The sequence below is a fragment of the Bidens hawaiensis genome, unplaced genomic scaffold (genome assembly GCF_021521415.1).
Source record: "Bidens hawaiensis isolate Kalapana, Puna unplaced genomic scaffold, B.hawaiensis_p1.1 tig00008407_1, whole genome shotgun sequence".
Classification (NCBI taxonomy): Eukaryota; Viridiplantae; Streptophyta; class Magnoliopsida; order Asterales; family Asteraceae; genus Bidens; species Bidens hawaiensis.
In genome coordinates this window covers 488882-516235 of record NW_027491597.1, presented here as the reverse complement: position 1 = coordinate 516235, position 27354 = coordinate 488882, and the positions used below count along the sequence as shown (strand labels likewise).

Sequence of the window (27354 nt, the reverse complement as noted above, 5' to 3'; positions counted from 1 at the left end):
TCTATTTATTTATCTGCCACGTTTGAATTCACAACCAAATGTGTCTTTGTTCCAACCATCACGTAAGCCCATACGGAGGATAAGCTGGTTCGCTTAAAGAAAATCTTTTCTATAAATATCATACCAAATCCCATCAATCGAATCATTTTTTCGAGAAATACGAGACATCTAAGTCATACAAGTAAAGAGATCTATTCATCGATAAGAAAAAGAAAAAACATAAACGGAGACCGGATTGATGATAAAATAGAATCCTGTTTACTTAAAATTCTAGTAACACCCAATCAAGAATTGAGTGGAAAATTTGTATAAACCCAAATTTCTTGAAATCATACAAGTGGGATAAACATAAACAAAACAATAAATAAACAAATCCCATTACAATTTCAATTACAATTTGAAATTGAACCAAGTTATCGAAATCTGTTTAATCATCGAAACAGAAACAGAGTATGAGCAATTCAAGACTCTGAAGGAACAAGATCCGCTCAAGTTCAGGCTTTTCAACAAAACCCATCATCATCATCATCATCATCATCATCATCACTCTTATGATCTCAAGATTTAAACTTTCATCCATCCGATTAAACCCCTGATTTCAATTTCAAGAAACCAGGTGCTGATTTCAATTTCATATTCAATTTCAATTTTTATAGTTATAGCTCAATTAGTTTGCTGGCTGCCACCATCTGCTTCATGATTACCCCTTCTTTTTATACAATTATTATTAATACTATACCCTTGATCCTTGTGCCCAGTTTGATTATTATTAATCGTCTTTATCTCTCTGTTTTCTTCTGATGTGTCAATTGTTTGAAGATTTTGATTTGGGGGTTGATCTTTTATGAGTTTGGGGATTTATTAAGCTAATTATTGCAAAAAAAGAATGATGATCAACGTGTCGGGTGGGTCAGTTGTTACGTGCACGCCAAGTGTTTGTTGTTATGCGTCAATGAAGATCAATTCTTGAGAATTACTTCCAACCAAAGATTAATAAAGTAGAAGCTATATTTTTTTTATTATATGTATTTGTTTAATTCACTTTCTTGGATTGAATTTGTTGATTTTTGTTTGATCTAGTTATCTCGGTGATAATTGGATTGTTGGATGAGTTATAATTTAATTGTTCTTACTTGGTTGCAGGATTTGGGCTACAAATCTTTTTTGTTGAGATTATCGGGCGTGGTTAATAGTGAGCCAAATTGATGTACAATGCAGAGATCACGTAAAGCTCTTCTTTCGAGAAGAGCTTTGGGAAAGCCTAGTCTTTGGATAAATAACTTTTATAAGGTTTCTCTGTCTCTTGCGGTTTCTATTTGGGGGCTTTTGTTCCTCTTGAATTTATGGATCGGTCATGGCGATAATTATAGAGGTTAGTTACGATCATACTTTTGTTAACCGTTTTTCGTAATCTCTAGGAAAATGAATAGTAAAGCTAATTCATATGCGGGTTGTCACTTATACTCCACTATGTCCCGTGTTACCTGTTCTAGGCTTGATTATATCACCTGAGTCCTGTCTATATTGTGTTAACTGTTAAGTATATGAAGTTTGTTATGATTACATTATTGCAATTTTGACCTATTTGCTTATGGATGAGTCAGTTTTGGCCGTGTTTGATCTCAAACGGCTAAAATGGGTCAAATAAGTTAGCTAAATGTGGAACAGGTCAAACAGATTGAAAGTTACAAAAGTTTTTTATGAGTACATACAACCTTCTAGATCTTTTAAATGTAACATGGGATTTAAGATTATTTAACTGCATATAAAGTTGTTCAATGTTTCACAGAAGAATGCAAGATTTTAAGAATTAATCAAATTTATGAGATTATAGTTTCAAACATTGGAGGTTACTATGCATGTAAATCTTCTAATATGAAGCTGTTTATCCTGTTTCGTAGATGGACCTGAATATCTTCCAAAAGGATTAAGAACTTGGGATGAGTTTAAACTTGAGTCTGAAAAAGGATCTTACTGCTCATTATCTCCAAATGAGTGTCCCGTAGAGCTCGAATTCGAAGCTCTTATCAGAAGTAACTTAATTTATCAAGCTGAAAACAAGGAAGAACTCACCAGTCAACATGTTGAAGTTGACCAAAAAGAACCAAGCCCTCTTTCTGCTTCTAAACCAGAGCCAAAAGGATCTTTAAAAACTGAAAGATCAAGATCCGTGCCTTTAGGTCTTGATGAGTTCAAGAACAAAGCGTTTAATGCAAAAACCCGACTTTCGAACGGTAATGTGGGGAGTATAATTCACAGACTCGAGCCCGGCGGTGAAGATTACAATTATGCCTCTGCTGCAAAAGGTGCAAAGGTTTTAGCTTGTAATAAAGAAGCAAAAGGTGCATCAAACATATTAACCGTAGATAAAGATAAGTATCTAAGAAACCCGTGTTCAGCTGAAGAAAAGTTTGTGGTTGTAAAACTTTCAGAAGAAACCCTAGTTGATACCATAACAATTGCTAATTTTGAACACCACTCATCAAATCTCAAAGATTTTAAACTGCTTGGAAGTTTGGTTTACCCTACTGAATCTTGGGTAAATCTTGGAAATTTTACAGCTGGAAACGTTAAACACGAACAAAAATTCGTTCTTCAGGAACCCAAATGGGTGAAATACATAAAGTTGAATCTTTTAAGTCATTATGGAACTGGGTTTTATTGTACGTTAAGTTTCGTGCAAGTTCATGGGGTTGATGTTGTTGAAATGATGCTAGAGGATTTGGTCTCTGTGCAAGATAAAAAGTTTGCATCTAAAGAAGTTGAAAGTGAAACAAAACGTGATCCATTAGATCAAAGTTCTGTTGATGATGTGGAACACGAGCCGAGATTTGATGAATCTGAGGGTGTTCGTGCGGTTACAGTGACTGATGTGCCGGACCCACTTGCGGAAGTGCGCCAACAACAGGTGGGAAGGTCACCCGGTGACAGTGTCATCAAAATTTTGATGCAAAAAGTTAGGCTTTTAGATGTTAATTTATCTTTGTTGGAGAGGTATCTTGATGAGTTGAACTCTAAATATGCATACATTTTTCAAGAAATCGATTCGGAAATTGGTGAAAGGGATGTTATTATGGAGGAAGTTAGAAGAGACTTGAGAAGTTTTCATGACAGCAGTGAGGCCTTGGTATGTCTTATTATTGTATTATTATTATTATCATCTTATTTGTATTCTATTGTTGTTGTTGTTGTTAGGAGGATGGGAAGGGCTAAGACGGTTGGCCCAGACAACATACCCATCGAGGTGTGGAAGTGTCTGGGTGAGGAAGGAGTCATGTGGTTAACTACTCTGTTCAACATTATCCTCAAATCTGGTAAGATGCCAGACCAATGGAGGAGCAGCGTTGTTGTTCCTATCTATAAGAACAAAGGAGACGCCCAATGTTGTGGTAACTACCGAGGAATCAAACTTCTAAGCCATACTATGAAGCTATGGGAAAGAGTGATTGAGGTTAGACTTAGACGGGAAACTCAGGTTACGGTGAACCAATTTGGCTTCATGCCGGGGCGTTCCACCACAGAGGCAATACACCTTTTAAGAAGATCAATGGAAAAGTTTAGGGAGAAGAAGCGTGACCTGCATATGGTGTTTATTGACCTAGAAAAGGCCTATGACAGTGTGCCACGACAGGTGCTTTGGGAGTGCTTGGAGGGTAGAGGAGTACCAAGGAAATACATAGAGATAATTATGGATATGTATACAAGGAGTGCAACAAGTGTCCGTGCGCCAGTAGGGGATACTGATTTCTTCCCAGTAGAGGTAGGTCTTCACCAGGGGTCAGCGCTGAGTCCGTTTCTTTTTGCAGTAGTCTTGGATGAGTTGTCAAAGTCGATTCAGGGGACGCTTCCGTGGTGCATGATGTTCGCAGACGATATTGTGTTACTTGCTGAGAGAAAACAAGATCTAAACATGAGGCTTGAGGAGTGGCGAACAACCTTAGAGACAAAAGGTTTAAGGATTAGTCGCTCTAAGACGGAGTACCTCCACTGTGATTTCGGCGGGGGGAATGACAACGAGGATGTACAGATCACCATTGAAGGGCAGGTGGTTCCGCAGGTAACGAAGTTCAAGTATCTAAGATCATTTGTTCAGAGCGATGGGGTATTAGACAATGATGTGACCCATCGAGTTCAGGTAGAATGGTGTAAATGGAAAGCAGCCACAGGTATACTGTGCGACAAGAGTTTCCCATCTAAACTAAAGGGAAAATTTTATAAGGTTGCGGTTAGACCTGCAATGTTATATGGATCAGATTGCTGGGCTATCAAGAAGGCACAAGTGCGGAAGATGGAGGTAGCAGAAATGAGAATGCTACGTTGGATGTGTGGGCACACAAGGTTAGACCGAATAAGAAACGTTGTGTTTCGAGAGAGATTAGGGGTGGCGAACATAGCAGAAAAGATAAGAGAGGGGAGATTGAGATGGTTTGGACATGTGAAGAGAAGACAGCCGACGAATCCTGTTAGAACCGTAGAAAACATTACTATAGAAGGGAGGAGGGGTAGAGGACGACCTAAACTGACGTGGGATGAGAGGATTAAGCATGATTTGATAGACTTAAACCTTTCTGAGGACATGGTTGAGGATAGGAATTCATGGAGAAGTAGAATTAAAGTTAAGGATTTTTAGTGAGAAAGGAATTCCTTAGGGCTTCTATTTACCTTATTTTGGTCACATTTATAGTATTAGTATTAGTATTACTATTAGTATTATTCTTCCCATATACATAGTATTAGTATATTCTTTTCATATATATTATTATTAGTATTATGATTATTACTATTATTATTATTATCATTAATATTATTATTATTACTGTTAAACTTTGATTTCCTTTGTATTGCTTCATACATATGGACTTTAGAGCTGAGGGTCTTTCTGGAAGCCACCTCTTTATCCCTTTGGATAGAGGTACGGTGTGCCTACATCCCACCCTCCCCAGACCCTACCTATAGCTTTGCTGTTGGTGGGACTTCACTGGGTATGATTGATTGATTGATTGTTGTTGTTGTTGTTGTTGTTATTATTATTATTATAAAATTTGCTTGTTTATCGTTCGCCGAGGGTATTGTAGACATGCAGCTAATGTTTAAACATTTTATCAGTGAGGCCTTGGTATAAGTTATTGTTACTATTATCTTATTTTTATTTTATTTTTATAATTATTATTTTAGAATTTCAACATTCGCTTGCTTTATCGTGGGTCAAAAACATTTTAGACATTTAGCTAATGTTTAAACATTTTATCAGACAATTTGATTAATCAAATGTTACACTGTTATAGGATTGGTATTTGGTAGTTTAAGCTCTGCCTGATAACTCTTCTAGAGTAACAACTAAAGGGTTGATGATCTAGAATCCTGGAAAACATTAGTTGGTCAAGCACGTTTTGTCATTTAGCTAATATATTGCATTATTGCAGACTAAACGGGTTGATGATCTAGAGTCATGGAAAACATTCGTGACTACTCAGCTGGACGATATCACAAACAGCAATGCTTTCCTCAGGTTAGATTCCTTAATCCATCATTGTTGTTCAAGGGTATTTTTGACATTTAACCATTATAGTATTTACTTTACAAATGGTCTGTTTTTGTGTTTTAAGTATGTGTAAATGTGGATGCAGATCCGAGGTGGCAAAAGTGAGGGAGAATCAAGTACATATGGAGAATAAAGGGATTGTTATATTTCTTGTTTCGTTAAGTTTGGGATTGCTAGCGGTTGCCAGATTATTTCTGGATAAAGTTTTGTTGGTTTTATATAGTAAACATACATCAGAACAGACAAGTAAGAGCGCGGATCGTTCTTGGATTTTCCTGCTTTTAAGTTGTACGATTATCATCGTTATACTCTCATTATAAAATCATGTTCTTATGTTTCTGTTTTTTGGTAAAAAACAAGAGAAATATCTGTGTATATGAACTTTTTCGGTAATAGTGAATTTGCGTTGAGGTTTTTAAAGTGTTTTTTCGGAAAATTTGAAGTTAAAGTGTGCATTTTTATGGTTAAAGTGTGTGAATTGTTGAAGAGATTTTGGAGGTCTTTTGGTTGCATAATTATTGATGATTCGTTTGAATTTGTTTTTCCGAATCATCAGTGTATTTGTTATGCCACTAAACTTGATAAATATGGTCTAAAAACTGGAAATTTTAGTGAAACATGTATTTTTTCTTTACTTATCTGGACACAACTAATATTGTTATTTGTTACTAATAAATGCAATATCAATGCTATAGTAAAGGGGAAATGTTATCATTATTATTATTACTTGGTAGATAAATGGAATATCAATGCTATAATTAATTATTATTTGTATAAATCATCTCAAAATCTTATAATTTATCACTAGGAAAAATAAATATTAATATTATTAATACACTTTTCACAGAGTTTTAACCTTGGTAACTACTAACTTGCTAACTAGCACTTGTGGGTCAATTGTTCCACATGATTCATAGTTTCATACTTTTTAAGCTTGCTATAAGATCAACCTCAAGAACTCCCTTTTATCAATTTAACTTATATTTCATCTTCAAATTAAAATTAGTCTTGTTTAAAAGAGAATAAGTTTTATTTATATATTTAAACAAAATAGCATACTGAAACAGTCGCAGTTGGTGTAAACGAGTTGGGGTAATTAGATGAATATTACCTAATATCATATTCATCCCAAATCCAAAAATTCTTTTGACTATTTTTATACTTGAATAACTCTCCCGAATACTTCATGTTTTGACTTTCAACTCTACCCATCAAGTTACCTTTATGAGATATTAAAAACATACTCTAAAATCCGGCCCTTTTATAACAAATATATTTTTACTTATGATGTTAACACGTTGGAATATGATTGAACATTTTTATACAATTATAGAAAATATAAAATCATACATAATAAAATTGGAGTGAGAATTAAACAAAGTTGATCCCTAAAAGACTAAGCACTTTATGATACTTTTCCGTATTTTTTAGATTACTCGACCAGATTAATTGAACAGATTAACTTACGCTTTTGATGCCATAAATAATATAAAGTAAGGTTTAAATAAGAATTTGAGCCAAATTGTGGAAACCCTTACAAGCTGCCAGAAGGCTCGAGGATTCGCTTCTGCGTCATCTTTCTTCTGTGACTGTTGTGCTCTTCATCTGGTCAGATTCAGCTAAAATCCACTCGTGATTCTTCATTTATAACCGGTTAATTGGCTCCATTCGCGTGTTTTTGTATAGGTTATGCTTAATGTTGTGTGTTTTATGTTCAATTAGCGATGAAACCCTAGAAACTTGTTAATTGTGTGCATATATCGATGAACTAGGAAACTCTAATATTTAGTGCTTATGTGAAATTAGAATGGAGGATGATGTATTTGAAAATATTTTTTGATTAGGGTTAGGATATGACATATGAATTGGCGTTCATGATTCATTTTGGAAGAACTACTGTTTAGGGATTTGCTTGTTATATGAGTTATGAGAGTTAGTTACTTAGGTTTACTTGCAAGTACGGGTGTGCACGATCCGGTTCAGTTAATCTACCTTTTAACCAATCGGTTTTCCGTTAATCGGTTCGGTTAATAACCAAAACCAAACTGGGCTAAATTTTTTGGTTAGAAATACATGAAATGGCAGTATAAATACATAAGTGGAGGTATAAATATTTGAAGGCATAATTACATGAAATGGAGGTTTAAAAGCTAGAATTACATGAACATATGAATGGTTCGGTTTGGTTAGTTTCAGTTAACCGAGGGTACAAAAAAAAAACGATAACTGATTTTTGGTTAATTTTGGTTCGGTTTCAGTTATTACTCAGTACTCACCTGTAGAAACAAACAATTTGTTTTTAAAGTTCATAACTCAAAGTGTCTGTTTGGACTTTATAGTTTGCAATTACTCTCAAAACAGGGGGGGGGAGCTGTTTTCGTTGGTTTCAGATAGCTAGATTCCTCCCTCGTTTGGATTCCTTTTTCTTAATGATAGTTTATAATTATATGTGATGCTTTTTTGGGCCAATTGATGGCATTTGCCATTAAAATTTTACTTTTGATGCAACAAACTTTAAAAGTTACTGTTTAATGTATCTGATAACGTGCCGTGGATAGGTAATGATGTGACATCGGTTTTTATCTGAGTATATCCAACCTTATACGTATCCAATTTCTAGTTTTAACTTCAGATTATTTTTAATTTTAGTTACTTCAAGATAACGTATAATGCTCTTTAGTTAATAACTTTAATAGCAATATTCACTTCCTTCTCTTCAACCGCAGATCAGTAATCTATTAAAAAGTTACCTAGTTTCAGTTGAAAGTTCTTAATTCTTGATTATCTTATTGGATTATTGATGAAAACACAAAGGCTTTTGTCTGTTATTATTTATACAGGTTGCAAAGATTAGGTATGATTTTGTAGAAAGACAGGACCTCTTGTATAACCGTAAATCAGTGAATGATAGGGTTTGATATGTTATAGATTGAATTTAGAGAAGATAATAGGGATAAAAAGGAAGAACGATTATATTATTGAAAACATAAAGAAAGATTACAAGATATTCCCGGGCCTAGCCCTATCTCACCTCATAAGCAGGAGCCATGGCAATGCCATCTTAAACATAAACATACTCTCCTCTCCCTATTGGCTATTGATACCTATTTATAGAAATATAATTACACTTAACCCCCTCCAAAATAGACAAATGACAATTAGGACTAAAACTAGAATATGATTCCTATCAGTGAATAACTAAATTTTGTTAATAAAGACAAGGGAAAACTCAGAAACCATAATCCAAGCTGAATTTTGGAAGTTTTATTGAGTTCCCACCGCTGTTAGCCCGCTACTATAAATTTATGTCAGTGGGTTGATTATTTTGTCTATTTTTTAATTAAAATAATAAATAGTTTATGCATTAATCATGATTACGACAATGACATGTTAGGTTATTACAATACATTCTAAATCTTTAGAATATGACTTTCAGGAGGTTGTAATCATTAGAAAGACTTCATACAACTTTTAACCCATTTGACCCGTTATTAACTAACCACCTCTTATTGATTGCAGGTTAGTTGTTGAAATCATGGCGAAACATCATCCTGATTTGATCATGTGCAGGAAACAGCCAGGAATCGCCATTGGTCGGCTGTGTGAAAAATGTGATGGCAAATGTGTAATTTGCGACTCTTATGTGCGACCGTGCACACTCGTGCGCGTGTGTGACGAGTGCAACTATGGCTCGTTTCAGGGTCGGTGTGTGATATGTGGAGGTGTTGGTATATCCGATGCGTATTACTGCAAAGAGTGCACACAACAGGAGAAAGATCGGGATGGGTGTCCCAAGATTGTTAATCTTGGAAGTGCTAAAACAGACCTGTTTTATGAACGGAAAAAATACGGTTTCAAGAAACGATGATAAGCAACTTCTTGATTTAATGATTGTAACATCTAGGCATGAGATGAAGTATCATCTCATTTATCGAAAATAATGATATTGTATTAGAGTGCTTTTGGTTGTGTTTTGGATTCATGAGACAGATTGAGGTCATAAAACACTTTTGAGTTAGAATTTGTGGATTTGATGATGTTTTATATTTGGTTTTTCAATATCTTGTTGTCTGATTGGTTGGTTGTTATGCTATATTTTATTGTTTGGGCATAAATTTTGTACCATTTATCCGGAATAGAGGTGCGCAAAAAGGTTGGGTCCAAACCCGACCCGGAATCGGTTTCTACCTGTACCCGACTCATGGTTAAGACCAGGTATAGGATTTCTCCCCGGAGCCGTACCCGGAACTGGAACCGGAAATACCCGGTCAAAACCCGACCCTACCTGAAACCCGAAAAAAACCCGGAGGAACGGGTCAAATACCCGACTATACCCGGAACCGGTTGCTATCCGAACCCGGTTAGACTTTTGTTGACCATATTCAAAACCGGTTCTAGGTTTAAAAAATACCCGATTTGTGCACGTCTAATCCGGAACATTAAAAGAAATTATTTGGATAATATTTGAAGTAAAGGGTTTTGGGTCATATGCTTTAGATTTAAGTTACTTGGGCGATATTTTATCTTCATACTAATAAATAAAAATAAGTTTGAAGACAATGTCATTCAACAAGGCCTCATGAACTCTCATTGTTTTATTACCTTTCCTCTTTATTGCAATTTTATTCTTGATTAATTGTTTTATTGAGTAAATTACATATTTTGTTCTTTAGGTTCACCTCAAATTACATGTTAGGTCCTTTAACTTAAGTTACAAATTTTATCATTTATATGAAAGTTATAACATATTATGTCATTTTCACTATCCGTTAAATTTTTATGTAAAAATAGGTTATGGAATGACCAAATTACCCTTTATAAAAAAAGAAACAAATTATAAGTCTTACTATTGTTCTTACTTTCTCTATAGTCTCTCTTCTTTATAAACTTCTTATTCAGTACTAGTCACTACCAGACATCAATAATACTATCGTTGCCGTCATCTCCCTTCCAGCCAATCATCTCCCCCTGCTATTGTGTGCTTCTTCCATTTTTTTTTCTCAATTTTTAGTTCGTGTAATTGGTGGATTGATGGGGATTTTGTCGTTCGATTGTGGGTGCTAGAGATTTTGTCAGACCGGAAAGGGACATAAGAAATGTACGAGGCAACTCTTTTTTTTTGGGGGGGGGTGGGGGTGGGGGTTGGTTGTGGGTTAGGTGTCTTCGATGGTCGTCACTACAAAGCAGCATGTAAACGAGCAAACCAAGCATGAGTTCAACTAGGCACGGGCTCCTCTCGTTTTGACTTACGAGGGTTCGAGTTGGAGCACGGGTCGATTCGAGCTCTTTATCTAAAGCTTGAGCTCGGCTTGTGAGTTGTTTTTTTCAAGCTGGGGCTCGACTTATGAGTTGTTTTTTTCAAACTCGGGCTCGGCTCATTTATTATTTATTAATAACCTTTTATACATATTTTTTATATATTTAAAGAAAAACCTTAAACGAGCCTAAGCTCGGCTCAAGCTCGTTTAGTGTCTTTAATGAGCCAAAGCCCGGCTTGAGCTCGGTTGCGAGTGATAACTAAACACATAAAAGTCCAAAATATGTAAAAATTAAAAATACTCAAGGCTTATTAACACTCGACTAGCCTAAACAAACTTCTAATACAAGGCTTGAACTCAAAAAATCTCAAACTTATTTCGAGCTTTTTTTCAACCCGAGTTCGTTTGCACCCCTTTTACAATTTTAATAAAGTTTACTAATTTTATACATTACTCGAATCGAAATCAAAATAATAATATTTGGATTCGTTCGGGTATAGTTATTAAAATGGTTGGATAACGGACAAGTGCAGAACTTGTGGTTTACAAACTACAGCAAACGAGAGCCACCACCACACCACCGGCGTGAGAATGGCGACGAACCTCAAACTATTCTTATCCTCGCAACCACCGCTGCACCACTCCACCAGAACTGCTACTGTTCTCCTCAGCCACCACAACCACCGCCTTCCAATTCCGGTTTCCAACACATCATTTTACACTCTACAAGCTTCCAGAAACAACACTTATTACAGTAGAAGTCGCCGGAGGAGGTATCGCGTGTGTTGTAAAGCCGTAGAAGTCCAATCGAAAGACGCTTCGGACTTCGAAGCAACCGCTATTGCCGGCCGAGATCGTCTGTTGAAGGTAGTATGCTTATTCCGATTGCTTCCTTTTCATTCATAACTTTAAATTAACTAAGTGCTAGTAATAATTTTAGAGATTCAATTGTATTATATTTAATTATATTGTATGAAGTAACTAATGTCCATTGAATTAATCTGTTTCAATCGTAGGCTCTGTGGTTTGACTGTTAGATGTCTCATAACTTGTTTGAACTTCAGAATTGATATGAATTTGGGATAAAAATGAGTAGCTAGCTACATGATATGAATATATAAACGCCTTGCTTAAGTTCTTAGTAACAAAGTCCTTGTAGATTTTTGAGATTGAAATGGATTCGATATGACATGACAAGTTAATATGCATATTTCTAAGAGTACAGTGTTATGTTGTTGATCACTTAGAGAGTCTTGTGGCGTGTTTCTATGTTAAAAGGATAACACAATTGAGACAGATAGAAACCTATGGTGTTAAATTTGTAGTATCTGTACTTAATATTTGAAGTTTTGAGGGGCATTCAACTGTATCCCAAAGGTCGAAATATATGATTATATCTAGTATGCTGCATAGTGAAAAACACCTTTTCCTGAACACGTTAACCAGTATATGTGAAGACTTTGTTATCATAGTCAAATAAAGCTTTCAAGCCCCAAGTTTGATGCGTAATGTTCTCATTTATGGCAAGATAACCATTTATATATTAATTTATGTATTTATTTTGAGTCACAGTCTCACAAGTTTTCTTTCTTAGATAAGGAATGAAGGAAGTTTTAGCACTTCTAACTACCTATTTGGGTAGAAGTATTGCGCTATTTAATTTGCTATTTGAACATGTGCTTTTTATTGAATTCCAGGTCCCTACAGAAAAAATTAGAAATTTCTCTATCATTGCACATATTGATCATGGGAAATCGACGTTAGCAGATAAGTTGCTGCAAGTGACGGGAACAGTGCAATCGCGTGAAATGAAGGAGCAGTTTTTGGATAACATGGATCTTGAAAGGGAAAGGGGAATCACCATCAAATTACAGGTGCATATTCTTAAGTCATACCCTTTTAGATGTTGTGCAGTCTACATGAAAATGAAGTTTAAAGGAACAAGGTTTTGTAAGGTTTCATCTCAGTATTCTGCTATTGGACATGCAACCTGGTTTGTTATTGTTGTGGGCAGGTTGATGCTCATTAGGTTATTGAAACTAGTTAAGGTTTTCCCCTGATGTACTCGTGTACCTACATGTTATGTCATTTGAGATGAACATCTATTCGAAGCAGATTGTCTGAATAAACTAAAATGAACTTACATAATCTACGACTGAAAGCCTGTGAGCATGACACCATGTAATATCTATACAAGTAAACATGATAATAAATAATTCATGAGTTCTATACAAGTAAACATGGTAATAAATAATTCATGAGTGCAATGTGTAAACACAGAAGCAACATGATACTACTTAATTAACGTATTGCCCTTTTTTTATTCGTGTATTTCCTACTAAATGATGTTTTTGCTAATTTTTCTTTCAGGCTGCTAGAATGCGTTTTGTGCATGAGGGTGAACCTTATTGTCTTAATCTTATTGACACTCCAGGACATGTTGATTTTTCTTATGAGGTATGACTAGATATTTAATGTACTGTAATTTGATAAGTTTCATATTACACTGTTGTATTAAACAGATTGCATGTTAGTATAAGGTTCATTTTGACTGGAATTCTGTTTGTCAAATTTCTGCTTTTTTTTAATTTTGCGTGGTACATGATTATTGGATAAGTCTTTTAATTGTATGCCCATTTTCGCAATTGCAGGTTTCGCGATCTCTTGCTGCATGCGAGGGGGCTCTCCTTGTTGTAGATGCCTCACAGGCATGTCTTTCACATATTTATAAAGCTGGAATTGTTATTGTTGATAATTGAGGTCTATTTCTCTTAGTCAAATAACCTACTAGCAGACATGTAGATGATGAGCACATATGAGAAGCCTAGTATAAGGACATTGTTTAAATAATTTTTTTCACTAAACCAATATATAAAGGCTTCCTTCTTCCTGATCCTTGCTGATCTGGAAAAGAAAACATGTTACCTAGAAATATTAAAAAATTTACTAACATGATATCATGCTATTCATGAAGAAACAAATATCTTAGAAAATTAATATAACCAGCTATGAGCTGTTTCTGATATCAGAATTTGCTACTAGAAGACTTGCCACATTATCCACTATCATCGTTATCATTCTCAAAACAAGTTTTGAGTTTTATTACATATGTTTAAGTTTAGTTCTTTTTCCACCTTTTGAATCTTGATAAAGGATTGGAAGCTATTAGTCAAATGATTTTATCTTGGTGGCAAATTGAATTTATTGTGAGCTTAGCCTTGTATTGCAGGGAGTTGAAGCTCAGACATTAGCTAATGTTTATTTGGCCTTGGAAAATAACCTTGAAGTGATTCCTGTAAGTTGATGAGAATGTATTTCTTGTTTGTCAATTTGTCATTATAAAAAAGTTTTGTTACGGTCATTGACCTTCTGGTCCAGTGGAATAGGGGTGATGGTTAAGACTTGGGATCTTATAGTCTCAAGTTCGAAACCTGACTCAAGGGGGTTTTCCACAATGGTGTGTTTCCTCCTTGATGATGCTTCTGAGTGTGTCAAGCATGGAGCGTCAAAATCAGTATGGGCAGTTGACATCCCGTCTTAGGAAAGCTTACTTGGGTATTGGGGGTAGTTCCAAACGCTATTAAAAAAAGTTTCATTAAGGCATCCTGAAAGTTTGGTCTTTTGGATGTAGCTAGTTGTTATCAATGCAATATACCATGATTTATACACCACTACATTTACTTTGTGTGACTTCATATTCAACATTAACGCCGCATGGCACAACACTAATGTTGGCATGCTTGGTGGAACAGTGGGGTACCAAGTAAATTTAATGTTGTACCCACCTGATGGGAGAACAAAAGAAGACAATATAAAATCAAATGGGGCCTAAAATTATATATGGGTGTTTTAACAGCCTTTTAATGCTGATATATATCATATTATCTGACACTTCTTTTACTGCCACAGGTGTTGAATAAAATAGATCTTCCAGGTGCAGAACCAAGCCGCGTTGTTCAAGAGATTGAAGAGGTTAGTTTGCAGGAGGCAATTTAGAGTATATCTTACGTTGTAACCCACCTTCTTTTAGTTGTTACTGTTGAACCGTTCATTGGAGCTTCTTCTGCCCCTTACTTTCTAATTCAATATATTACTTCAATAGGTTATCGGTTTGGATTGCAGTAATGCTATTTACTGCTCAGCAAAGGTTAGTATATATATCCTGTGTAATTCTTGACATCTTTTAAAAATGAATATAATCAATAGTAAAACAAGTTAAGCATGTTGTACAATATGCTCTTTTTTTATTATCAGAAGAAAACAAAGTTGTATAATTTTTTTTCCCAAAAAAGTCCTCTTGATGACCCTACAGGTCATCCATTTAAAGTCAAAAACTAAGTGATCATATGCATTCTACAAAACTAAGTGATCTTCGCTTTGTGAAATATTTTAAGATGTTAATAGGTGACATGTATGTTGTCTGTTTGTTACAGGAGGGAATCGGTATAAATGAAATACTGACTGCAATTGTTCAAAGGATTCCTCCACCACCTGATTCTGCTGGAAGACCTTTGAGAGCTCTTATATTTGATAGGTATCAAAGTATTAAACCCTTTAGCACATATATACAGGAATCTAGAGATTTATTTCTTCTTTCAATACATATAAACGCCATGCTTGCGGTGCGCGCATATAATGTATATATGTGTGTGAACCCTCGGGCTGGCAAAAGTGAAATTGCACTGATTTTGACGTTATTTTACTAATCTCGTGAAAATAACGTTAAGAGTGGCGGAAGGTTAATCAGGCATCATGTGGTGGCGTTGATAGCCGAAAGACAAGGGTACATGCACCAATCAGCCGGTGTCCCGATGATTGAGTGCTATGTGCCTCATGTCCAAGGCTTGATGCAAAACTACTGTCGAGCCGGGGGTCTCACCGGAAGCAGTCTCTCTATCCCTATGGGGTAGAGGTAAGGCTGTCTACATCTTACCCTCCTCAGACCCTACCATAGCTTTGCTATTGGTGGGATATACTGAGTACGATGATGATGATTTCAATGCATATTTCTTTTATCTTTTAAGAGATGGTATTTTTCTACTATCATAGTAACCGGTAATATGAATTTTGCAGTTACTATGATGCGTACAGGGGTGTTATTGTATATTTTCGTGTTATTGATGGAACTGTAAAGAAAGGTGACAGAATTCTTTTTATGGCTAGTGGGAAGGTAAACCCACATTCTTTAGCTTGTCAATTCTGTAAAGTTGTTTTATATTTACTATCCTATGTTCATTAAGATTTTGTTTTCAGGTTTAATTTTTCTTTATGATGCAGGATTATTTTGCTGATGAAATTGGGGTTCTATCTCCTAATCAACAGCAGGTTGATGAACTATATGCTGGTGAGGTAAGTATACATTTTACTGATATATTCATTTCTGTCTTGTGTTTCGATTATTTATATTCATAAACGTATTGCTTCAGGTGGGATACATGTCAGCTTCAATAAGGTCAGTAGCAGATGCTAGAGTGGGTGACACGATAACTCACCATGGTAGAAAAGCAGATCAATCTCTACCTGGATATAAAGAGGCAACTCCAATGGTGTTTTGTGGCTTGTTTCCTGTAGATGCTGACCAGTACAATCTTTTATTTCTTACATTCTCGTATCATCTTTTTAATTCTTTTTCACCTTCATTTTGATACTGATTGGCATCATTGGTTACAGATTTCCTGATTTGCGTGATGCACTTGAGAAACTACAGCTTAATGATGCTGCATTGAAGGTTAAGTTTCTTGACTTTTGTTGTATTGGTTGCAATGCTGTTTATACTTATTACTCATTCAGGAAAGTGTTTGGTTCTTTGTAATCAATGTTTTTCAGTTTGAGCCAGAGACATCAAGTGCTATGGGCTTTGGATTTAGATGTGGGTTTTTGGGTCTTCTTCATATGGAAATTGTTCAGGTATGTGATGCCATTCATCCATGATCTTGATTGTTTCATTATGATAGTTTTTATTGCACAGGAAAGACTTGAACGAGAATACAATCTAACTCTAATAACTACTGCTCCAAGTGTTGTATACAGAGTGCACTGTGACAATGGTGAAACTGTAAGTTCCAATATTGTTTTCTTTTTTCTCTTTTATGATGGTAATATGTTTTAACAAAATTTATATGAACTCTCTTTTCTCTCACTTGTTTAGGTTGAATGTTCAAACCCATCAGCACTTCCTGAACAAGGTAAGAGGAAGTCAATTGAAGAGCCGATGGTGAAGGTTTGTGACATCTTTTGATTTTTGCTCTTATGTTATTTTAATATAATGCACAAACTAGGGTCTTTTTAAATCTTGATGGTTTGTATCCATTTTGCAGATTGAAATGCTAACACCAAAAGACTATATTGGTTCACTTATGGAACTTTCTCAAGATAGACGAGGAGAGTTTAAAGGAATGAAGTTTATTACAGAGAATAGAGCTTCACTCACCTATGAGATGCCACTAGCTGAGGTTATTTCATGACATAAATTTAAACACCTTTTGTCCAAGAGATTAGATATTATGAGTTCTTTTTCAAAAAATAAAGTTTGATGGTGTGATGTATCCTTTTACAGATGGTAGGGGATTTCTTTGATCAGCTAAAATCAAGGAGCAAGGGATATGCTAGTATGGAGTATTCTTTTATCGGGTAAACTTTAATTAATCTATTTATGTTTTTAATTGTATGCACTTATCTATAAGGCAATGTCTTTTCAATGACTTAGATTTTTATTACCAATGCAGTGTTAATCTACTTAGATTTTTATTTTTTAACGCACACAGCTTTTAGAAAGTTGATACATATCCATCATGTAACAAAAAAGTTACATTTAGAAAATTATTTGGAAACAAGAAGATGTTAATGCTGTGAATTTGTTGATGAACTTGGATAACATACATCTATCTGATTGTGACTGCAGATACAAGGAAAGTGATTTGATAAAGCTAGATGTGTTGATAAACGGTGATGGTGTGGAGCCGTTAGCTACGATCGTACACAAAGATAAGGTATTTTTAGTAATTTTTCTTCAGAACGGATCTGGAGTATGAAATTGGTTAATTTCTTTTGTTTATCATGATTTAGAATATAAAATTCTTGATAATCGCTTAGAAAAATCATGTATATAGGGTAAGTGCCACGTTACAATCTGTAGATTGTTCTTATAATGAAATGGTTAAGGATAATTGTTCAAAAAAATCTGCACCTTGGTTATTAAAAGTTATATTATGTTTCTGTATTTGTAGGCGTATTCTGTAGGTAGAGCTTTGACTCAGAAGCTAAAGGAACTTATACCTAGGCAAATGTTCAAAGTGCCCATCCAAGTAAGCTTTACTATGTCTATTTTCATCATTAAACAGTTATCTAGGAGAGTTGACTATTTGTTGACATTGTCTTGTTTGTTATATGTTTAATCATTATTTGCTATTTTATGTAATTTACGACTGGCTTTCTGCATATTTTGTTTCTAGTCCTATCAATGTTGTCTTTCATATCTCAACCATGACCAACGTAAAAAATTCTTTTATGAACGTAACGTTTTTGTGCGTTGTGTACTTGTTAGGCATGCATAGGTACAAAGGTGATTGCTAGTGAAAGTTTGTCGGCAATTAGGAAAGACGTCCTTGCCAAATGCTATGGTACGCGTGCATTCTAGCCAATAATCGTTGCTGAACGTTTCACTAAACCTGGCAAACTGGGCGGGTTCGTGGACGGGTCAAAACGGGTTTGGGTAAATACGGGCTCTGAATAAAAATGAGTTCAGGTCAAAACAATTTATGTTTGCTCAAATCGACCCATTCTTTGAAGTATGGGTGTAAATGAGCCGAGCTGCTTCTGAGCGCTCGCTAAAAGCTGGAATCGAGACAAGCTTCAACAAGCTTGTTAGGCTGATAGGCTCTCAAGCCTAAACGAGTCTAATATTTATCTAGCTTTTATATAAACCAAATAACTCTACATTTATCATTATTATATATAAATTTATTATAAAAATTACCAAATAAGTAAATATATATGTAAAATTATAATTAAATATAGATATAAATTTAATTATAAACATATATAAATTAATTAAACGAGCTTGAAAACTACTTACAAGCCAATCTTGAGCTCTAGTAAATTTAATAAGCCAAGCTCAAGCCAGAAAGCTCAGGTTCAGTTTGGCTCGTTTACACCCTACTTTGAAGAATGGGTGCCACTTTTAGCTTCTTCGATTCTACTAACTTTATAGACTCGTTTTTCTTCATCTTGTTCCTGTGTATCCTCCTGATAACAAACTTCTTTCTTTATAGATTAATTTGTTTCTCTCGGTATAACGTTTTCTTAACATCTCTGTAGGTGGTGATATTTCGAGGAAGAAAAAATTGCTAAAGAAACAAGTAATTTTTTATTTTTTTTATTTTTGGCTTTCTGGGAAGGCCACGTTTGATTGTTCGGATCTGTTGGTTATTGTTGTTATAGGCTGCTGGAAAGAAGAGAATGAAGGCAATTGGAAAAGTCGACGTGCCTCAAGAAGCATTCATGGCAGTTTTGAAACTCGAGAAAGAGGTGTTATAGTCTGTCATATACACGAACGTGACAGCATGCTGCAACAATGTACATTGTATCTAAATCACATGTACAATATATCTACCAAGGTAGACACCAAAATGTCAAATGTACAATCATTTGTCCTTGATCAGGGATTTAGTGATTAGAGAATATCTGTATCAAGTCGATTTTTATGGGTTTTTTTTGTATCTAGGCATTCACGAGCCTGAGTTTTGTGGCACGCGTCGGGTTCATGCTAACATCCAATGCGGATAAGTGTTAAAAGTAGCTTTTGTTGCCATCTGTGTATCTGTTCATGTTGTGTGTTTTGATTTTTGGTTCATATTACAACATTAAACAAAGAGACAGTGAAGACTTGAGGCCCTTCCTAGACCATGTTATAATCTTAGGGTTGCTATAAATACCGTGACCGATGAAATTACTGAATCTTGAGACTAGCAAAAGTGATTAATCTGTCAAAGTCTAACTAAACGATTGATTTTTATAAACGTAATCATTAACCGCTCACTACAAATTCGAATAAGAATATCTTATAACTAAGTACACAATAGATCCAATCAAACACTGATATACAAAATTAAGCTACAGCATACAGATTGGATTGAACACGGGAGAGATTTCTAATCAAGATTATGATTAACAATAAACAAAACCAGATGACGAATACCAAGCTGTTCGAGAGTAAAACGTCTCGACGAGCTCGAATCACATCTTGTAGGCCCACAACGAGTTAATCCTATACCACAAGCGCGACCCTTGCTTCTAAGCCTAGCTTCAACTTTTAATCCAGCTAATGTTATAGCCCAGATTGATCTCTGCCCCATTCACCATAATATAAAAACAATTATAGTAGAACTTGATTATTGACAATTAACTCGACACAAAGTGTTAGATTGTGACACCAGTATTTAATCAATTAAGAAAGCATGTTTTATTTAAAATTTGTTAAATCATGCTCATGTATAAACTTGGAAATTAAGTTACATTGTTAAATAATTAAAATAAATTGAAAGTGGTTTTAATATCTAAATAACATTTGTAGGGCAAGAAATTTAAAAAATGTCTGAGCCCGGGTTCGAACCGGGGACCTCTAGTGTGTGAGACTAACATGATAACCGACTACACCACCCAAACAACTGGTAAACAATCGGTAATTGTCTAATACAAGTAGCAGATCTCATCGTTACATTGGTACATTGTTATTGAATTTGGACATTGGTATACAACTGATAACATGTTTTTGGTGCAACTTTAAGAGAAAAACCTAGTGTATAAGTTTTAAATTGTGCTAGGCGGATACGATCTATTTAGTTATATTATGTTTCGTACTAGTTCTATCGTATTGTTTGTTTAATTATTCGTTGTTATTCTTTTTATGTTTATCTACTTGATGAGCAATTAATTCTGTTTATTTTTTTTCTACGTGCATGACACTGTTCCTTAATTATCCAGACATGCGATTACAAGATCGGGAGCTTTTAGATGTCCATCTTAACAATGAATGTTCAAGTTTCGGGTTTTAAATAAACCAATTAATGATCACTATACATGATTAATAAAAATGTTACCAAATATTCATTTTTATAGACTAGTACTCCACATGCATGAACTACTCCGATTGTAAAATTCTCACTGCAATTATCATTTTTCTTTCAATTGCATTTCATAAAACATTTAAAAAAACCCCGGTCATAGTATTAAAAATATTTAACATGATTTGTACCAATCGTCTGGGTGGTGTAGTTGGTTATCACGCTAGTCTCACACACTAGAGGTCCCCGGTTCGAACCTGGGCTCAAGACATTTTTTTATTGCTTGGTTATATTATTAATTGTCAAAGTAGCCACTCTTCTTTACTTATTTTTGTTTTCAAAAACTCTAATTTGACCTTTTAGGGGCACGGCACATGATCTATTTAAACCGCATTAGGTATTACCTTTATTTTGATACAAAAACCACTTTTTAAAATCTTTCAATGATCAAGTTATTTAGTTATGGTAATTTAACTTAGCCTCAAAAGATATATTTGAGCACCGGTTTTCAAATTTTAAACAAAGCATGGTTTTAAAAATGATTAAGCATTCGACTTTCCAAACAGTACAATAATTTAATACTTCATTCAATCGTTATTTATCATGAACCATTGCCATCACTGGTCGTATATCACCATTAGCATCTCAACCACCAACACCCATGAGCATACTACCACCACATGTCATTAGAAAAAAAAACCATAATAAACCACTTAAACAAACAAAAATCTTAAATGAATATAACATTAACAAATTGGAAACTAAACTGTTTGAACTTTGAACCACTTAGACTAACCGTATATTTCTCATCTCTTATTTCTTACAGTTATTTGTGTAATTTTAATTGGTTTTGAAATCTAAATTGTACACTAATACTTCATAAAGCCATAACCAAACGAGTTTTTAATAAAAATTTTGGTTTCTTAATAAAGGTAAATAAACATAATAAATTATATTATAATATCTACAACTATATATTAGTTTTTTTTTTAAATTAAAAATGAGTATTCACTTACACTATCCTTGTCAAGAATGATAGGGAGAATGATGATGTGATAGTGGTGATGGTGGAATGAGCATCAAAGCCAAAAACAATGAATTGTCTATATTTTCTTTTCACATCCAACGGCCATCATTCCATATAGATGTCCCAATGATAAAGAATTGGTCCACCTTCCATTTTGTTATTTTTTAAAAAGTATTATAAGGTTTTAATATACTGCTCTGTTATTATATAATAATCAATTTATTAAAAATAACTTTAACCAATTTATTAGTTTTTGAAATGAAAAAGTATTTACAAAATTCATGAACTTTTGTATACAAGCCGAGCCTCGAGTTAGTTCGTTATCAAGCGTATAGCTTAGAGGGTGTTTGCCGGCCACAAACTTGCAAGAGTCATCTATTTGTTCACATTCAAGTCTTCGTTCCCCACGTTCGAGCTAGTCGAATCATTACTTATTGTTATACCGTTCATGCCCCTCAAAGTAACTTATCTCGCTTTCAAAAATCAAAATCATGCTTTCAATTAATAGACTGAAATGAAAACTTTTAAAGACATCGGTGCTGGAACCGCTACAATTGCTTTAGCTGGTGATGCAGTCGGAATTGGAAAGATATTCAGTTTGTTGATCCATTTGCCAAAGTTAAGGTCTAAGCCCAACCGACAGTCATCCTGATTCACTAACTTTAAAATTTACAACCTCAATTTTAATTCAAGTAAGATTCAATAAAACCGATTCAAAAAAGCTTATAGCTTATTAGTAGTGCTCGAGTCTATTTAAATAAACTGAATTAGGAAAAAAAAAACAGTTTATAAAAATAAATAAAAAATAATATGAAAAATACATACATATATTATTAATAATTTAGATCCCAGGTGCACCCTCGTGTGTCTGTGTCTGTGTCTGTGTCTGTGTCTGTGTCTGCAATCCACCAAATAAATCATTACAATACAATACAATATACAATACATTACATTACATTACATCCGCACTCACTCAAATCAGTCTCTCCGTGATCGGCGACCACCGACCTCCAATTCTGCCGCCGTGTCAACCGGCGGTACTACTATTACTCTGCTGCTGGTATTATCCTCTTCGATTTCCTTTTTAGTTAATATCATTTCGTTAACACTCACTACCTGCTTCTTTTACTTTAATTATGCCCTAATTTGCTTACACACACAATTTACGAAAACTTTAGGTTATATAATTCATAGCATTAATTGGCTTGTTAATGATGTCTATAGGAGATTCAACTTTTAGGTTTTAGAATGTATATTCTGGTTCTAGATAATTATAAACTTTATATTCCTTTTTAACTTATTGTTTAGATCTGAACCTATACTATACATACGTGTCTTGCTATGCTGGACTGGGGGGCTAGTGTTTACTTTGCTATAGTAATTGTAACAGTTTGTGTATATTAGTAGTTGATTTCAATCTGTTCTGTTTAGACGGCTGTTGCTCGTCATATTTGATGATGATTAATTTTTTATAATAACAAACATTCATTGTTGCTGTGTCGTTGATAATGCTGAAAAAGATGTGTTCTGGATGTAACTATATGATAAGTTCATATTGTTAATTATAGTTATGACTTTTTACTTTTTTAGTGTGTTATTAGAAGGTTTCATTAAGGTTTATTACTTGTATATATATTAAAGGTTCATTCCATTCCACACACATTATGCAGATATATTAAGTTATCGTGGATATGTAATAAGTGTTTTCTGACCTAATGCAGTGTACGATTGATTGTTTATGAAAAACTGGTTTCATGATTATAAAATTCTGAGCAATTAACTATCTGAGCATGGACAAATTGATCCCTGACTGCCCATACCCTGGATGCTTCTTTTGTGTTATGAAAGAAACGAATCCTAACAAGCGAAGAGCTAGCGTCATGAAGTTTTTCAGAGAGTTACCTTCGTAAGATGATGATGGTCAGGTTCTCCCAATAAGTGGTCTTTGGAATACAGCGATGGCTCATCCTAACGATCCAGAGTTCATTGAGTTAGGTATATTTGAATGCATGACATCACTCATTTGGAAGGGTTTAAAGAACCGCCGTTGGTTATCTCATGATCAAAATATCTACATACCTTATTATGCTGCACATATTATCGGATCTTATACCATGAACGTGGAAGATTTTGCTGAAACTGCAGTCAATGCTGGGGTGGTCCCACCCTTGGTTGAACTTTTAAGTGGTCGGTTGACTTGGGTTGAACAAAGAGTTGCTGTACGGGCGTTAGGACACTTAGCTACATATGCAAGCACGTTCTCTGCTGTAGCAAGTCACAAGGAGATTCTTGAACTTTGTATTCAATTAGCAATGAGTTCTTTAGAGATCGTGTACTCTCATTTTTATCAGTATGCTGATAGAAGACTTGGTTACCATTGTGATCTTCTGACACGTGGCATGGGTGGTGTAGAGATGGAATCAAGAATAGCTGAGGAATGGGCTAGTCAGTTACAATGCTGGTCTCTTCAACTTATAAACTGTTTTGCATTCAAACCCGAGTTTCTTTCTACAATATGCAAACCAGAGTTTCTTGTAAAACTTCCTGGATTGTGGGGTGGGCTTGTTAATGAAAATTCACCCGCGGGCATTGGTTTGTTGAGAACGATCTGTCATCATAAGTTTGGAAGAGGAGCTATTAGCAGCTGCCCTGGTGTAATTGATGCGTTATGTAATATTGCCAGGTCATCAGATGATTGGCAATATATGGCGATTGATTGTCTTCTATGGTTGCTTCAAGACCCTAATACCTGTCATAAGGTAATGTCTATTGTCTAATACACTGTAGAATGTTCTTTAAACTAATTGCACATCATGCAAAGCATTTTATGATTCTGGTTTACCACTTGCTTTGTACTGATAATGAAATGTGATGATGACAATTGAGAGGGAATGAAAGGAATATGCAAAACTTTAGAATAAAAGATTTGGGAAACACTCAATATATTTTGGAAAGCTATGTTTCTTTGTAGTAATATGCAAAAACTTTAGAATAAAAGACTTGGAAAACACTCAAATCTAAAGCCGCCCCCCGGGCTTTAGATTTAGAGCTCGAAAAGAGCCGAGCTCTTATAAGCTGAATGAGCCGAGCTCGAGCCTATACAAGCTTGGGCCCGGCTCAGCTCTTTTAAACCTGCTACACAGTACCCCACTACTCAGTCTGTTCTCAAAATGATGATTATCATTTTTTAAAATAGTTCTGTCTTATTGCTTTAGATCAACTATCTGTCAATCATGTCACTCTGAAGATTATTCTATCAGAATCACATCAGAAGAAAGTGAAGTATCTCATATTGAGACTAACATTATATTTGCACCATCAATAGTTCAGAGTCTAAATTTGCTTTTTATATATCCTTAGGATGAACGAAGCTTAAGCTTATAATAAAATATTCTTATGCAAAGTGTAATATTCTGTTAGGTTATAGAGAAAGCAGCACCTGCAGTTCTAGACCTAGCAGAGATCTCATCTCTCGGAGACCACAAAAAGCTTGGAGATTCCATTCTCAGCATTCTTCAAGAATGCATCCAGTCACACGCAACGGGTCGCAATTCTATCAGCAACCGAATAAAAAAAGACGTCGAAGAAATATTACATTCACGAGCCCGATTCAAATGGGAAAAAACTCTACCAAAAGACGATCTTCATATCAAACAAGCTGCAGCATTGGTAGTAAAACTAGAAGGTAATTCCCTATTTTCATCAGGAGATATATCAGGAGCTGCATCAAAATACTCAGAAGCACTCGCCTTATGTCCAGTAAGATCCAAAAAAGAACGAGTTGTGTTGTACAGTAATCGCGCTCAATGTTATTTGTTATTACAACAGCCGTTAGGTGCTATAAGTGATGCTACACGTGCACTTTGTCTTCATAATCCGGTTAACCGACATGCTAAAAGCTTATGGAGACGAGCACAGGCGTATGACATGTTGGGTTTGTGTAAGGAGAGTTTGTTGGACGCGATTTTGTTTATAAACGAGTGCTCTCAGTCAACAGATCCTGATTTGGGTTCTAGACAGAATAAAGTGCCGGATTATGCAGAGCGGTTGGTTAAGAAACAGATGCGCGCTGCTTGGTTGTTCAGGGAAGCTGCGGTTAAACATGGGGGGATCGATTGTGAGGTGGATGGTGGTGATGGTTATGGGCACGGGAGTGATGATTCGGAATGGGAAACCGCTAGTGAAAGTGAAAACGATGGTGGAAAAGAGATTAGTAATAATGATGGTGAATGGGAAGATGATGATGGGATTATAGATAAGAATGATAAACATTCTACAAGAGGTATGGCCTTTTGGAGTTTAATCTGTGCATAGCATAATTATTATTTAAATATATATAATTATGACTATATAATATAGCATATACTATTTAGTTATTTTTATCATAATTATATGATATCATCGTGCCTATACAAGGAATAAGCTCATTAAGGTGTATGAGTACGGTTGTAAACGAGACGATCCCGAACTCGACTAGGCTCGAGCTCGGATCGTTTAACTTACAAAAGCTGGAGCTTGGTTCGTATATTATATATTAATTGTTTTATAAACTAGTTTATATCCATATACTTTTATAATTGTTATATATATAATTTTAGTTTTTATAGATAACATAATATGTATTATTATTTTTATCATATCTTTATACAAAATCATAATTAATATATAAATATATGTGAAATATGTTAACTAAAAATTATATAAACAGTAGACTCATTTAGGCTCCAGAGCTGCTCGATAAGTGAAGCTCTAGCTCAAGTTTGTTTATTAAACAAGCTTGTTTTTAGGCTCGTTTAAGCCCGGCTTGATTCGAGCTTTTAGCAAGCCGATCCGAAGGTCACAAGCGGCTTGGCTTGTTTACACTCCTACGTGCGAGCCTAATCAAGATAGTTATATGAAGTTCAAGCTTGAGTTTGTTTTTAAATGAGCTCCAATTTAAGCTCGAACTCATTTTAGCTTGACTCGATTGAAGCTTTCGAGTAGCTTACGAGTGGGTTTGCTTGTTCAAACCCTGATTATTTGTGCACATGCGGATGAGTAGTTATGTTGACATATTGTTTGAAATACTGATTTATTGCAGAAATGAAACATTGATAAGATTTGCAAAGACGAAATGGGTCAAAATCGAGCTGTAGAAAGAACGAGTGTGGTGTTATCTTATTTGGCGCTAGTGCTAGTCTTTCAGGTTCCTGCAAAGGCAGATCCATTACTGCTCATATTGTAGTGTTTGTATTTTTTTTTCTTATTTGTTTCTCTTTTATCTTGAAATATGATTTGCAGGATTAGAAGGATTGTATATTATTTTTATTATTTTTTATTCCTGTAAATTTGGTGTGTATTTTTATTTCGAGTGCAAATATGTATAAACCCTCATGGGATTTTGGAGTATTAGTAGTTTATTATAGTTTGTGAGTAAGCTACGTAGGTGGATCACAAGGCGTGCACACTATTTATTAATTATAATCG

At 34.9% G+C, this 27354-nt stretch overlaps 4 protein-coding genes and 2 non-coding genes across 8 annotated transcripts; 5 read left to right on the top strand and 1 right to left on the bottom strand.

The window, feature by feature from the left end:
• Window positions 1-268: 268 nt before the first annotated feature.
• LOC143637735 (SUN domain-containing protein 4-like) lies at window positions 269-5904 on the top strand. The gene is made up of 5 exons (XM_077105053.1): window positions 269-616; window positions 1144-1372; window positions 1902-3127; window positions 5424-5509; window positions 5628-5904. Exons 2-5 carry the CDS (start codon window positions 1213-1215, stop codon window positions 5860-5862), a joined length of 1707 nt encoding a protein of 568 aa, XP_076961168.1. The 5' UTR covers window positions 269-616; window positions 1144-1212; the 3' UTR covers window positions 5863-5904.
• Window positions 5905-7049: 1145 nt separating this feature from the next.
• On the top strand, window positions 7050-9601 carry LOC143637733 (PHD finger-like domain-containing protein 5A). Its single transcript, XM_077105052.1, has 2 exons — window positions 7050-7150; window positions 9062-9601. The coding sequence occupies exon 2, from the start codon at window positions 9078-9080 to the stop codon at window positions 9408-9410; it is 333 nt and encodes a 110-aa protein (XP_076961167.1). The 5' UTR covers window positions 7050-7150; window positions 9062-9077; the 3' UTR covers window positions 9411-9601.
• Window positions 9602-11306: 1705 nt separating this feature from the next.
• LOC143529002 (translation factor GUF1 homolog, chloroplastic-like) lies at window positions 11307-19725 on the top strand. Of its 3 annotated transcripts, XR_013134578.1 has the most exons (23): window positions 11307-11667; window positions 12498-12674; window positions 13171-13257; window positions 13452-13508; window positions 14030-14095; window positions 14710-14772; window positions 14903-14947; window positions 15234-15334; window positions 15874-15970; window positions 16078-16149; window positions 16227-16381; window positions 16471-16528; window positions 16627-16707; window positions 16769-16855; window positions 16949-17020; window positions 17118-17252; window positions 17357-17430; window positions 17702-17789; window positions 18027-18104; window positions 18344-18419; window positions 19117-19157; window positions 19240-19415; window positions 19523-19725. XR_013134578.1 is itself a non-coding variant. In XM_077024892.1 (22 exons), the coding sequence occupies exons 1-22, from the start codon at window positions 11392-11394 to the stop codon at window positions 19333-19335; spliced, it is 2082 nt and encodes a 693-aa protein (XP_076881007.1). In that variant the 5' UTR covers window positions 11307-11391; the 3' UTR covers window positions 19336-19502. The 3 variants fall into 3 exon arrangements, 2 of the variants coding, with proteins under 2 accessions (XP_076881007.1, XP_076881008.1); XM_077024892.1 differs by lacking the exon at window positions 19523-19725 and having other exon boundaries at window positions 19240-19502; XM_077024893.1 differs by lacking the exon at window positions 19523-19725 and having other exon boundaries at window positions 13452-13512; window positions 14034-14095; window positions 19240-19502.
• A 664-nt stretch (window positions 19726-20389) lies between these two features.
• TRNAV-CAC (transfer RNA valine (anticodon CAC)) lies at window positions 20390-20463 on the bottom strand. Its single transcript has one exon. It is a non-coding gene; the product is annotated as a tRNA-Val (tRNA).
• Window positions 20464-21057: 594 nt separating this feature from the next.
• Window positions 21058-21132, top strand: TRNAV-CAC (transfer RNA valine (anticodon CAC)). The gene has a single exon. It is a non-coding gene; the product is annotated as a tRNA-Val (tRNA).
• Window positions 21133-22828: 1696 nt separating this feature from the next.
• LOC143529001 (uncharacterized) lies at window positions 22829-27304 on the top strand. The gene is made up of 4 exons (XM_077024891.1): window positions 22829-22948; window positions 23610-24647; window positions 25309-26170; window positions 26969-27304. The coding sequence occupies exons 2-4, from the start codon at window positions 23847-23849 to the stop codon at window positions 26980-26982; spliced, it is 1677 nt and encodes a 558-aa protein (XP_076881006.1). The 5' UTR covers window positions 22829-22948; window positions 23610-23846; the 3' UTR covers window positions 26983-27304.
• Window positions 27305-27354: the final 50 nt, after the last annotated feature.